The sequence below is a fragment of the Dermacentor albipictus genome, chromosome 1, assembly GCF_038994185.2.
Source record: "Dermacentor albipictus isolate Rhodes 1998 colony chromosome 1, USDA_Dalb.pri_finalv2, whole genome shotgun sequence".
Lineage (NCBI taxonomy): Eukaryota > Metazoa > Arthropoda > Arachnida > Ixodida > Ixodidae > Dermacentor > Dermacentor albipictus.
Genome location: NC_091821.1, coordinates 323,724,276 through 323,739,202, shown reverse-complemented (window position 1 = coordinate 323,739,202; position 14,927 = coordinate 323,724,276). Strand labels below are relative to the sequence as shown.

Genomic DNA, 14,927 nt, shown 5'->3' with positions numbered 1-14,927 from the left:
CGCTGGAGAAAAACCTTGAAAACAGAATATAACAGAAGCATGACAATCTGAAACAGCGGGCACGCAATATGAAACATGGAGTCAGACGACACAGGCGTTGTCCTGTGTCGTCTGACACACGCTCAAGCGCATCAAACAAGGCAAAATTTCCAGAAATCCTGTGGGTCTTTTTTTTTCCAAGGATATTCACACCGGCTAAACCGTTGGGTCCTGTTCGTTTCACCAAGCAATGACGACAGCCTAAAAAGAAGTTCCAGCATTTCCCTATTTCTTTTCAATTAAGTATAAAGTACAAATGATGCAACTATTGGATCGCTTTGCTACCACTGTGGATGCACTGAGCACAGCCGAAAGTTTAGAAAGAACCTCGCGCGCATTTCTCGCTGCGATCTCGCATAAATCTTGAGGAGATCGTGTGGAAATATAGTAATGATCTCGCGGACGCCAGACAAAAACAATGAGCTGCAGCAAATATCATCGCTTTTAGAACGTAAGACCTGATTGTAGTTCCTGAGACGCAGTTACCATAACGCGCAAGCGTCGTCTGTTCCCGACAGAGAACGTTTATAACGACACACAGCCCCGCAGTGTAACGAAAAGTTAAAAGAAAATGACAAGCGCGCGATATACTTAATATTCAGCGTTGAGTAAGCGTAGCAATGTTATAATCTTGCCCACCGCAGATATCCGTAAAGATGCGAGCGACCATATGTCAGTCGCACAGTTACGACAAATACCGCAACGTAACCCCTCCCGCGCGCTTTTAAGCCATACTCACTAAATATGCAAACAATATCGCTTGGCCGTTTACTTTCTACACGCCATGTCGTCGGCGCCTGCAGGAAAAGTGGCAACGCATGAATAACACAGTGGCGAGCTGTGAATCCGGAAGACGCATTGGTGGCGGGGAATACCCGCGGGGCGCGCGCCAGCCGGGCCTAGTATGTATACCCAGCTGACGTCACAGGCCAGCCTGGTTTTACGCTACGTTAACCTTCCCCCGTGGTGCGGGCGCAGTCACGCCCGACCGAGACCATTGAGGGGCGAGGAAAGAGGCGCCGCACTGAGAGCCCATCATGAATGAAACGGGGCTCATAAATAATGATTTCGTTGACCGGGCTTTTGGCACCTAGACGCAACAGCGGAGATTCCTTTCTTTATCTATCGGAGCGGCTGGGGAATACCCGCTCTGTTGCAGCGAACGCTACGGGGCTGATCGACTCGGCGAGAAACAATGACAGCAGGCGTTCCCCTGCCGGGAGCTGCAGTAGGTGACGGAGGGGAGGGGGGGGGGGGAATAATAAAAAAAAATAAAGAAACATCTCGCGCGTTAAGCCCGGTGAAGGAGGAACCAGGGACACGAAGGGAGTTCGGAAAAAAAAAAAGTGCGTGCGGAAAGAATTACGAGCCGGATCTGTTACTGCGGTGGCATCAACCAGCCAATGCATGGAAGTACGTATACATACGTACGGGCTCACGGCTGCGCGAACGAGTGCCCTGGCAGGAAGCGCACTTAATTCGGAGAGCACGCACGAATTTGCTGTCCGTGGTATAGGACATAGCGGTTTTAAGTCGCATCGTGTACACCTACTGCTCGAAATTGTAACGGGCTCAGAGGAACTGGCACGGAAGAAAATGCTTATCCGGCGTTTCGAAAGGTGAGTCGTCGACACTCGGTCACTGTTTAGAGGAGATACTTATGAGGCGTGACGTCTAACCTGAACCAGATTTCTGGCGGCTTCTGCCACCATTCATTGTGATTAATCGTATAACCAGCCATGAGAGTGGTAACTTTCAGTTTCACTTTGACGACACACTTTCTAGGAATTTACCCTTTCAGACTTCGCCGGAACTAGGCTCAAGGTGTCACTGAAATTCCACCGATTTCGACCAAACGTGAGGACAATATGGCGCGAGGTAAACTTTTGGTGTTGTCTTACTCGCTGCTGGGAAAAATTGAACAACATGATCAAATGTTGAAAGTTCCTTTCCAAAATCCTCTTTGCTACATGATTTATGTTGATAACGTGTCTTAACCGATTCTCATAGCATACACCCCGTTTTCCAGCCGTGGTTGCTTAGTGGCTATGGTGTTGGGCTGCTAAGCACACGACATCGCGGGATGGAATCCCGGCCACGGCGGCAGCAGTTCGGTGGAGGCAAGAACACCCGTGTGCTTAGATTTAGGTTCACGTGAAAGAACCTCAGGGCGTCCAAATTATTTCGGAGTCCCCAACTACGGCGTGCCTCATAATCAGATAATGGTTTTGGCAAGCCCCATAATCTTTTTTTTCTTCTTTTTTTTACACCCTACTTGTGCACACGCAATTACTTACACCTCACGAGACGTAACATGGTGATGAAGTCCGCTTATACGACTTATAACGAATCGTGAACGCAGTGTTATTTGCTATACAAAACATTTGAATAGATACCGCTTGTTAGAAGCCATAATAAGATATATATAGATGTTATTGAGGATGAAAAACTATACAGACCGACTGAATGCGTCAAGCCCCGTCCTGCTATTTGTCAGAGGTGTGCAAAAGAAAGTAGAATAAATATGATTATTGCAGAAGACGAGGGTGATGGGGGCGAGCTCCACCATCGGAAAATTTGGCGCCTCCGTCTGCGTGACGTGGTATGAGGAATCACGTGAACACAGCGGCCGCGTCGACTGCTTTGGAAGCGCCGAAGCGAGCTGAAAACGTAAGTTTAAAATCCCACCTGCATGCGCTGCGGGGTTCTGATTTAGCGGGGAGCTTTTACCCCTTCAGGTGTGTGCTTGTCAACAAGCTGCATGAAGCTTGGATCGCGAAACTTAGAACCAGCAAGCAGCCATCGGCTACAACTCGAATGTGCAGCAAGCACTTCCGCGAGGAAGATTTCTGCTGCGACGTCGGCGAGTATCAGAAAGCGCGCAACGAGACGCTTGCCCGCGCGCGTGGCCTGGCTAATGTCATGAAGCTTTGGTCTATGAACGTGTTGATGCTAGATACTGGAAAGTTCACTGGAATGGAAAGGAAACGGTAAAGATCACATTAAAAAAAGGCATGCATGCATATACTCATGCTTATGTAGCACCAAACAATCAGTGGATGATGTACTGGAGTAAGAAAAAGAAGCAGCGGGTAATTGCTCGCTGAGAAGACCGATAAACACAGGGCGGCGCAGCTTGAAAAATAATGAGATTGAAACGTTCAAGACCTTAGCACAGAAAGAAAAGACATCCACCCGTTCGTAGCAATTGCTACAAAGGAAACCCATACGGGTTCCTTGAAAGAAAAGCCTCACAGTTAAAGAAAAATTCGTCTTGGTCCGGGACTCGAATCCGGGACCACCGCCTTTCTGGGGCAGCCACTCTACCATCTGAGCTAACCGGGCGGCTAGCAGATGGTAAGGCGAAGTCGAATTTCTCGACAACACGAAGCAAAGGAAAGAGTTCGACGTAATAGTTCTGCGGAAACCGCAAGGTGGAGAGAAGTAATTAATGAAGGAAAATGAGACATCCACCCGTTCGTAGCAAGTGCTACAAAGGAAACCCATGCCGGTTCCTCGAAAGAAAAGCCTCACAATTGAAGAAAGAAAGTTCCTTTGTAGCAAGTGCTATGATTGGGTGGATGTCTCATTTTCCCTTAATTAATTACTTATCTCCACCTTGCGGGCTTCCGCAGAACTATTATGTGAAACTCTTGCCTTTGCTTTGTGTTGTCGACAAATTCGACTTCGCCCTGCCATCTGCTAGCCACCCGATTAGATCGGTCAGAGCGGCTGCTCCGGAAAGGCGGTGGTCCCGGGTTTGAGTCCCAGACCAGGACGAAAAGAAAAGAACACTGAATCATCGCGACGGCACGTCACAAGTTGCCGCCGTAAGCGTCGAAGTCCCTATAGCTGTAACGAAATTATTTTTGAACACCTCTGATAGCGTCAACGCAACGATTGCTTGCGTACTGTCAAATGCTCATAAGGTGCAGCCTGAGGGTCACGGCACTGTGCGAAAACTCGCTCGCGGCGAAAGCGAAACATTATGCGCGGACATGCATGCGGACGCGCAGTCGGTCATCGCGAACGCGTGCGATCGCTGCATTGAGGCTTCATTTTGTTACGCTCCACTTGGTCATACAGTCAGCCGACTATAAGACCATATTTCACAAAGTTCGCATTCAACGAATGCTGACCCTTCACGCAAGAAGCCGGTTCCGGGGACTCCATCGCGGCGACCGTGCGCAGTGGGCGTTCACTGCACGTATTCGGTGAAGCGATTGTGTCTGTAAACCATTCTGTGCTTTTTGTTTGCCCAAGCTTATTATTTTGACAGTAAAAAAACTTTCTCCGTTTCGAGAGTACTTACAGAAATGTAAATGTCCACGAGGGCTACCGCGTGGTGTTTCTTATTGAGCGCCGACAACCAAACCTATAGTGAGGAGCGCGCCGCGTTAACCCTCGTACTACGCAAGCGAGGCGCTTCCGACACGTGGCGACTCCGTAAGTCCTCGCCCCCGGTACGCAGATTGTCTCATGTGTGTTGTACCGCTGGTACGATAGCCGCCACAGGTGATGCGCGTATACGACCAACACCCTCTATAGAACTCTTGTCTAGATGGTGTTGGTAGGACGCCCGGTTCGGCTGGGGGAGGAGCGCGGTTCGATCCCCACCGGCTCATAAGGCAGCTACAAGCACGCAGGCCCCCGGCCATGGAGGCGTCCGGCATCCCAGGGGTGCGTTGCTTGGGAGATATTCTCACAGATCGCTATGCTAGCTGATGTGCTATGCGTCAATACCGCGCCACAAACCTCGCCGTGGTGAACGTGAGGCGGGCTCTGTAAAATAAATGATTATTAATTCAACGGTGTATGCCGAGACGACGACCATTTACCACTTGTCCCTCAAAATGCGATATTTGTCGCCTACATCTTGCCACGCGAGTCAGGTAAGCAACAAGTCGCTTATAGATGCAGCAATGAAAACCGGAGCTACCTCGATCCTCAATACATAGCGCTTCGCTTCGGGAAACAGCACTAATGTACACGCAGACGACTTGAGGAACTAAGTTTTTACCCCTTGCCCTGTGTTGCCAGAAAGTTAAAGCAACGACCTCGAAACAAACCTTCCTTTGATAGTTTTTCACGGGGGCTCGGCTTCGATGGAAAGACTCCAGTAGGTAACTGCGAATGGACTGAAAGCCAGCGTTATCAAATGAAAGGAGAATGTCTGCGCGCATCCTCCTTGCCGCAAGGTATCGACAAGAATGCACTTTTCACGCGACCAACGAATACGCGTGCAGGTGTGTACTTGTTCTGACTGCCCAATAATGAATGAATATAATTTATTGATAGGAAAGACAGAGAGATCGACCTGAGCTAGTGCGCTCTAGTCTGCTACTCTGCACTGGGAAAGAGGGAAGGGGAGTGAAAGTATTGGGATGGATGATGATGATAAGAGAAGTGGTGAGTGCTTATGTACATGAGACAGTTGCCTCGCTAGAGCCGCTCGTCGAGCTTGGTGTCCTGCAGGAACTTCAACAATACTTTTGTTGCACGCATTGAAATTGCAGTGTCAGGCCATGGGCCGAGAATAGCTTCCTCCGACAGTAGTTGTCTGCCAACGCTGGCTAGGAAACTGTCTAACGTCCTTCGCTCCAGCATATATGCTGGGCAGTCGCACAGTACGTGTTGCAGTGTTTCGGGCATCTGGCAGTGTACACAATCAGGGCTGTTCGAAACATACGATGAAGCCATTTGCCATGCAGACGTGCATGAGGAGCAAGAACGTGCACACGAAGTACTTGAGAGAGAGCGGCACATTATGTTCGGTAAGCGGCACCCAACAGGGCTCCTGGAGGCTATGAGCCCACCACGAAAGGAAAATTAAGTGTACCGAGAAATCCTGTGGAAGTAACATAGTGTTTGGAGTTAAGACACCAAGGAGGAACATTACCATATGCCTTGTTTTGTGCCCTAAGCTATATATTACTAAATTGCGCTTCCGCAATAATAGGGAGATGTAGCCGTCATAAACCATGAGATGGCACTTGTTAAGCCGAAAACTTTTTGGCTACGTTAAGCAACGCAGCGACAAATCTAGGCCTCAAGTTTAGCACAGAGAAATCGGGACTTATGATGTTTAATGAAGATCATAATTCGTTCAATTCAACAGCAAGTCATACCCATAATCAAGCAATATAAATACCTCGGCATATACATAAACGAAGGAAAGACTTACTCAAGCACCCACCAAGAGAATCTGAAAATAAAGGGAAAGCGCAGTGGTGCAGTAATGAAACACAGAGCATTGTGGGCCACAATAAGTATGAGGTGGTGCGTGGAATCTAAAAAGGAGTAATGGTGCAGCGCTAACGTTCACAAATGCCATTCTATGCTTAAAATCGGGTATCTTGTCAGGCTTGAAGTAAGCCAAAGATCGTTAGGCCGGGTGGCTCTGAGAGCGCACGGTAAAACCACAAATGAGGCAGTGCAGGGTGACATGGGTTGGGCCTCTTTTGAAGTCACAGATGGCTGAAAATACATGGACAGCTAAAGTAAACAAGTATCTGTGCTTAAAAAGCGTGGACACAGAATAGAGGAAGAGGTCAAGAAAGTTGGCAACCAAGTACAGGGTTATTGAAACTATAAACAGACAACCAGGAGTGATCAGAAAGAAAGTGAGAGAATCGGGGACAGTTAATTGGATGCAAAGAATGGAAACAAAAAGGACCATGTAGATTTACAAGAATGAGAAGAAAGGTATTAGAAGGGAAAACACAAAAGGCAGTGCCTTGCTATTTGAGGCTCGAGCCGGTAGCCTAGGGACAAAAACATACCGGAGCAAATATTCGGAACTAGATGAGGCATGTGTATGCTGCAGCAAAAGTACGAGATAATACTTTAAGACTCATGATGGTGCAGTGGCATTTCGGCGTGGTGGTTTCGGCGAAAATATAAGCGAAATTTAAAAGGAGTAATGGTGCAGCGCTAACGTTCACAAATGCCATTCTATGCTTAAAATCGGGTATCTTGTCAGGCTTGAAGTAAGCCAAAGATCGTTAGGCCGGGTGGCTCTGAGAGCGCACGGTAAAACCACAAATGAGGCAGTGCAGGGTGACATGGGTTGGGCCTCTTTTGAAGTCACAGATGGCTGAAAATACATGGACAGCTAAAGTAAACAAGTATCTGTGCTTAAAAAGCGTGGACACAGAATAGAGGAAGAGGTCAAGAAAGTTGGCAACCAAGTACAGGGTTATTGAAACTATAAACAGACAACCAGGAGTGATCAGAAAGAAAGTGAGAGAATCGGGGACAGTTAATTGGATGCAAAGAATGGAAACAAAAAGGACCATGTAGATTTACAAGAATGAGAAGAAAGGTATTAGAAGGGAAAACACAAAAGGCAGTGCCTTGCTATTTGAGGCTCGAGCCGGTAGCCTAGGGACAAAAACATACCGGAGCAAATATTCGGAACTAGATGAGGCATGTGTATGCTGCAGCAAAAGTACGAGATAATACTTTAAGACTCATGATGGTGCAGTGGCATTTCGGCGTGGTGGTTTCGGCGAAAATATAAGCGAAATTTAAGTTTGGAGCTGACCTCGTTCACCGCAATAATCAAGTCGTTTCCCGCCATATTTTAAAAGCAATGTTTCGAAAGATTACGTCTGAACTGATATAAAGATTCTCGTTAGGGTCCCTTTTAACGACATCAATGAAAACATGTGAGAGTTTTAAGTTCGCGCACAATATGGCTGTAGTTATCTTAACTTCTCCAGTAAGTGAGGCCAACATGAACAACGGTGCGCATGTTGAGTACGTCGCAACAATAACCAGCCGATTCTAGTTACCACGATCATCAAATCGGCTGTTCTTGCGGCGTGTCGCGCACAGTGCATTCATTGCGACGCAGCTTCTAAAGTTACGACCGAGTTGCGTCGACGTATATTGTGCACCACTCCGTGTACAAAGTGAGGTGATCGCGATGGCTTCCTGAAGTGACTCTGCTGGCATGGAGAAGGCGCCAGTTTTACGCGTGATGCGACGGTTCTCCAGGGATGGAACAAGCACGGTCTCGCAAAGTGAGTGGTGGGCGAAGGTGGCGGGTGGAATGATACAGGGCCGCGGTACCCGCCCTACTTTCATGATCGCGAAGCGCACCCTTTACTTGTTTTTCTCTCTCTCTCTTGTCGCAGAAGAACAAACGGGCACGCAGTGTAAAGGCGAGCGCAGTCGAAGTGGCACTGTGATGCAAGGGACGTGTGGCTAGTTGACGCGAACGGAACCGGGCCGGCGCGCGGGACAGCGTGTATCTATGCCGTGTACAACGAGGGGGAACCGTGAGTGGGCTTCATCTGGGCTTCATCCAGGTTCCGGCTCGCGCGGGTCGCGAAAGAGGGAGACGGGCGCGCACTGCTTTCAGCGGTGGTTTCGTTGGGGCTACACGCGAGTGTTCTGCCGGCAGCAGATGAGATACGAGAGTCCACGTGGCCATACGCGCGCATATATGCGTACGCTACGCACAGACGCGGAGTCTCTTGCAGGGAGAAAAAGCGAGCGCGTATGAATCTCACCTCCCGAGGGAAGTGGCGCCGCATTTATACACGACTCCTGGCGGGGAGCGCTGTAGATGAGTGGCGGGCACAGGCAGCGCGTGGATAACCCTCGCGGGGAAGGGGGAAGGCCCGCGCTGCCGCCGTTGCTCCGGGGGTGCGCACCCGTACGGCTAATGGAGCATGATACGGCAATTTGCGACCGATGTACGCGGGCTTTATTTTTTAGCGCCTCGCCCGCCGTGATGCGCCGGCTGAGTTACGCGCGCGTTCTCTTGTATTTATTTATGCACCTATACTGGAGAAGAAGAAAAGCGTGTATAAAAGAAATCTGGGCGCGTGTATGCGAAGCGGTACGGAGTGGAATGTCGCTGTTATGTCGCGGAGGAAGCGGAGACAACAAAAATGCGAACGAAACAGGGGCTGCTAAAAATAAATATGCTTACGCGCCAGTAGTTATGTGGTTAGTCTGCCCGTGTATATATATATATATATATATATATATATATATATATATATATATATATATATATATATATATATATATATATATATATATATGCTTCAAACTATCGTGCGTAACTTCTCTGCGGCAAGCAGCTGGGAACGAAAAGATGCATTCCGTGTGTGGATACTGATCCATCCTCCTGACGGTTCAGCTTCAGGCACGGCTCTTCTCCCATTACCTATATATATATATATATATATATATATATATATATATATATATATATATATATATATATATATATATATATATATATATATATATATATATATATATATATATATATATATATTCCCAGCTGCTTGCCGCAGAGAAGTTACGCACGATTGTTTGCAGCAATATATATTGAATGACACGAGAGTGTAGACCTCTAAACTAGATATACGACGCTGGTGCCGGTGCGAGCCGGCACCAGCGTCACCAGCGGCACCAGCCGGCACCAGCAACATTTCATGTTGTGCGACCAGTGACGCCGCAAGGACACTTCACCTTGCTTCCGGTATAGGCGTAGGATAAGGCATAAACGAAAAACAAGCGAGATCCCCCAAAAAGCAAGAGAAACAGTAAAATATACAGGTCCCGCCCACATGGGAATCGGAGTATGCGAACCATTTTGCTCGTATAGCTGACTGTCGAGCATTGTTTGGAATTACCAGACGGACCAACATATTTCTCAGGGCGATCAGTTCCGTGTGTGACGCGTAAATACATACGTAAGTGTAAGAAACTTAAGAAAATCGTCGTTGAATATCATGTACTATTCCAATAGCAGGTCGACGCACTTCGAAGATATCTGCAAGTCAACACGATATGTATACAAGCTTTATGTCATAATTTGTTTTATTAAACGGAGCAGAGTTGCACTTACTAGCACTAGATTTGCGGTAAAATATGCTTACCAAGAAACGCTTGGATCAGGCCCAATATTACTTCGCATTAACAAGATTGCCAGACTTCAGCTGACCTATTGAATACCCTAACTGCACGAATATTAACAATGATTACCCATCAACTCCAGCATACGCTTAGGAAACTTGATACTGAGAAGAACCGCCAGGTAGAGCTGGAGTATAAAAAACTACAGTGCCACCTGAAACACTGTTATACTGTTGGACAATGCTAAAAGCCTATCCTGCAATCTGAAGAAGCAGACTGCATGCATACGGCAGCTGATGCGCGCTGTTCATAGCGCCGTCCATTTGAGACCATTCAAGACATACTACTTGGTCAGCGAGCCCTCCGTGAGGGACATTATTTTTACTGATATCACCTTCCTCGCTTTTACCCTAAGCGCTCTTTCTTTATAATTTTTTCCCTAGTCGTTCCTTGTATATATATGTAAATACATATCTCTTCTTTACTCTAGCCTCTCTGTTATTAGGGTGTCTAAGTGCGCGCCTCCTCCCCCGCTATGGAGTGGCGGGTGAGGAGGACATCGAGGCACCCTATCTGCTATTATCTATCCATGTCCTTTTACTCCCCTACGCTGTTCGGTGCCAGCAGCATGCGATAGACAGTTAAAAATTGTGGGGTTTTACGTGCCAAAACCACTTTCTGATTATGAGGCACGCCGTAGTGGGGGACTCCGGAAATTTCGACCACCTGGGGTTCTTTAACGTGCACCTAAATCTAAGTACACGGGTGTTTTCGCATTTCGCCCCCATCGAAATGCGGCCGCCGTGGCCGGGATGCGATCCCGCGACCTCGTGCTCAGCAGCCCAACACCATAGCCACTGAGCAACCACGGCGGGTCGATAGACAGTTACCACGGTGTGCATAGCTTCGTTCCCTTTTTCAATAATCTGTATACTTATACAAATAAACCAAGTACTTACTACTATCATCCTCAGCCTGGCTACGCCCACTGCAGGGCAAAGGCCTCTCCCATACTAATTGTGGCCATGTTGTCCCTGCAAACTTCTTAATCTCATCCGCCCACCGAACTTTCTGCCGCCCCCTGCTACGCTTCCCTTCCCTTGGAATCCAGTCCGTAACCCTTAACGACCATCAGTTATCTTCCCTCCTCATTACATGTCCTGCCCATGCCCATTTCTTTTTCTTGATTTCAACTAAGGTGTCATTAACTTGCGTTTGTTCCCTCACCGAATCTGCTCTTTTCTTATCTCTTAACGTTACACCCATCATTCTTCTTTCTTTTTCTTTACTACTTACTACTATACTACTACTACTACTACTACTACTACTACTACTACTACTACTACTACTACTACTACTACTACTACTACTACTACTACTAACTACCTTTTGTCTTTCTTTTAATTCTTGCACATTTGTTTCACGATCAACCTCCTACAGAACAAGACTCGATCAACAAAGTGCACGGCCGAACGCTGACGCACCGCATACGGTGTGCAAGATAACCTTCAGAGTGTGCCACTGACCATGCGCAAGTAATACGCAGCATATAAGCAGGATCAGACGCAAATTCCAGTCTTTAAATTAATCTGAAGACTGCTGGGACAAGCTCTAGAAGGGCATGCTATCACGCGACAAATGAAGCAGTCCAGGAAGACATGAGGTGGTCGGCATTTCAAGCGCGAGCAGCAGAAAGCAAGTTCCAATATAGAGGACGGTTAAGACAAAGGAAAAAGAAGCGACAGGCGGCGAGATTTTTCAAGCACCTGAGCTGTGAAGAACAAGGCGCCTTGCAAGCTAATTTCGACGCCAAAATGGAGCGCAAGACACCCAAGATCATCTTGAAAAAGAAAGTAAGGGATTTTTAGAAAACTCAAGAGACAATTATAGGACATTAGCCGTGACGTAAACGGACATTAGAGTTCTGAATGTCTGCTAAAGAAGCAGATTAAACGAAAAATATTTATTGTCAAGCACAAAGGGAGCGCTTTATCTCTTATACCACAAGTGAGTTTTTGAGGAGAAAACGCTATACAGGCAAAGGTGAGACATTGTAGATGTTTAACATGCTTTAGAACAGCATAATTACCTCCAGCCCTAACAAATACTTAAATTAATATGCATATGTCCGGGAATTTTGGACATTGCCCCTTCGGCTATCTGTCGAACATCACCGCAATGCACCAGCGTTACTCAATGGACAGCATTAAAAAATGACACTTCAAAAGGACGCCCAAATTTCAACAACTTTCGGTTGGCAACGTGGAGAAGGTATACGGCGTCTTGCACTGCCTCAAGAAGGCGGCGCAATTAAGTACCACATACTTTATTTTTTGCACGCATTTCTTGCAACCCCATCCACCAACACCTTTAAAACATTTTGGCAGCAGAATTTATTTTTAGGAAAACATGACGCAACATTTCTGAAGTCGCAAAACGAGCCTAAATTCGTGACCTTACGAAAATTTCGGTGGAGTTAGCAGGTATTTATATAGACAGCAGAATAACGGGAGGAGCGGGATGGCTGGAGAAGCGGAACAGTTCAGACATTATTGCGGTAGCAATTACACCTCCTGAGACCCCTCTTCGCCGTCGGAGTAGGGGTCGCCGTGAGGTTCCTGTGCGTGCGAGGGTAAACGTGCTAGGATGAGACGAGGAGGATGTGGTGACTTAATGCGCATCCAATGTTGGAGGTCACGTGATAAAGCGCGCGCGAGACGTCGGGGGGGGGGGGGGGGACGCTGCCCGGTGTCCCCCCGCGCCAACTCGTCTTTGCTGTCCCTTTAGTTTGAGAATAGCCCCGAAAACGTCCATAATTTATCGATTGGTAGTGAAACAACCTGCAATAAGTGTCATCATATATATTTATAACTTCCATGTCCATATAGACGACGTAACATTGCGTAACGGTTATATGTGCGCGCCATATTTGAGGAGCAACAATAAAAATGGATGTTTTTGCTTCTAGAGTAGAGTACTACTTAATTTTGAAGTGTCGAATACCAAAGCGCTTAAGTACTTCGTGAGAGACCTCAGCTGCGGTGGTTACTTGCGCCTTGCTTGCCCTTCTTTCGCCCCTGCAAACATGGCCGCTGCCATTCTCAGAGATAAAGCGCCAATAAACACAAGCTCATAAATAAATGGCCGACATTTATTTTAAAATATATGTGCGTTGCATTTATAACTGTGACAATAATTAAAAATACATTTATAAATCTGGCTGTCGTCTCTGCCGCACTGTTCTTGTGCACAAAGCAGCTGTGGCGAGCCAAGTCGAGGTCATTTGCCAAGTCATGACAAGCTAAGTACGCTATGCTACATGATGCTACCGTAGCTATACTACTGCTGCATCGCCGCGAAGCTATCTAAGCTGTTTTATCACTTTGTGATTATTGTTTGCGCTCTACGATATAAATCGAAAAGTAGTTTAAAACGTGTTATCAAAAATAACTAAAGTTGCTTATGGTTTTGTGATGTGAAACCTAGCTGCGGGGCGTAACAATGAACGGAAAACTAGACGGATGTCTAATCGTTAGCTGCTGTGATGACAGTACGGATGGTCTTGTGAAAGGTTCGTTGTAACAGTGGGTTTCTCAAGACGTAGATTATCTGTGAACATATGCAACATTGCAAGGGTGTATGCCTAATTACCGCTTTGTTTGGTTTTATGCGCAGAAATCGTAGACTCCCCATCGGTTTCGCCTGTCGATGTTTCCCAGGGCGTCCAGGCTTTCCCATGGGCATTTGAAACAAAATACTACACTGCGACCATCTACCTGCACACGACGTCGACATCAGTAGATGAATACGACGACAGTGCCGAAAACATTCACGGCCTTATAGTACTTTTCAACCCAAACCAGGTGGGTGTCCTTGCTTCTTGTGCTGGAGACTGAGTTGTGGTTGTGTAATCAACACGGCCTACGAAGGTATATGTCAAACCACTGCGAAAACATAGTACCTGACATAACTAATATAAGCACACTTGCGCAGCAACCACAGACGAAGGCACATGAATACGGGTGATTTTACTAGCGGTAGACAGACTAATTGCGAAGCCTGCGCGCGACAGCGCAATGCGAAAGCTGTCGCAAATTCGCATAGGAACTGGCAAGGAACGAACCCGCCGTGGTTGCTCAGTGGCTATGGTGTTGGGCTGCTGAGCATGAGGTTGTAGGATCGAATCCCAGCCACGGCAGCCACATATCGATGGGGGCAAAATGCGGAAACACCCGTTTACTTAGATTTAGGTGCACGTTAAAGAACCCCAGGTGGTCGAAGTTTCCGGAGTCCTCCACTACGGCGTGCCTCATAATCAAAAAGTGGTTTTGGCACGTAAAACCCCATAATTTCATTTTTAATTTTTAACTGACAAGGAACGAAGTAGGAGAGAGCCGAGCTAGAAATTCGTTCGCCTAGTAAGCCGCCGCGCGGTAACGCGAAAACGAGACAGAGGGCTAGCAGGTTACAAGGACGGGCAGCCGTAAACACATCAGACAGAATAAATAGAAAAGATTTGCTTAAGCCAGGCTTCCGGAAAATCTCAGCCTCGCTGGCCAATGACGATGCTGCGAACAAATGCATCCAGAATGTTCACGTAAGAGCTGTTTCTGTTAATGGTATGGGATGTGCCTTGTTTTTCTTGCGCACTCAAATGCACACTTACGAATGACATGAACCTGCCATTAACCCAGTGAAACTTCTTGACTTGGAAGACTGAGATAGTTTGTTGTCGGACTTACAGGACATGAAACGTCGCAGGATCGCGAAACATTGACCCATTTAAGCCGATTCAAGTTTAAAGAAACAAGGCAAACGAAAAACAAGGTTACAAATGCAATGTATGATGGTGCTGTGGTTACCGTAACAACAAGCGCTTCTCTTTTCACTTGCATGCCATAGAACCTCGTGTAGCTAAATTGGATTTTACAAGCTGTATGAACAGTGTCCATCAGCAGACCTGTATACTTCGTATTCTGTATATTGTTCATGCTGGTTCAAGCAAA

At 47.0% G+C, this 14,927-nt stretch overlaps 1 protein-coding gene across 1 annotated transcript in view; it reads left to right on the top strand.

The window, feature by feature from the left end:
• Positions 1–13,232: 13,232 nt before the first annotated feature.
• Positions 13,233–14,927, top strand: part of LOC135919398 (alpha- and gamma-adaptin-binding protein p34-like) — a 28,912-nt gene continuing 27,217 nt past the window's right edge. The window contains exons 1-2 of the mRNA XM_065453200.2: positions 13,233–13,492; positions 13,597–13,784. Of these exons, the coding sequence (XP_065309272.2) occupies positions 13,423–13,492; positions 13,597–13,784 (258 nt within the window). The 5' untranslated portion in view covers positions 13,233–13,422. The remainder of the gene's footprint in view (positions 13,493–13,596; positions 13,785–14,927) is intronic.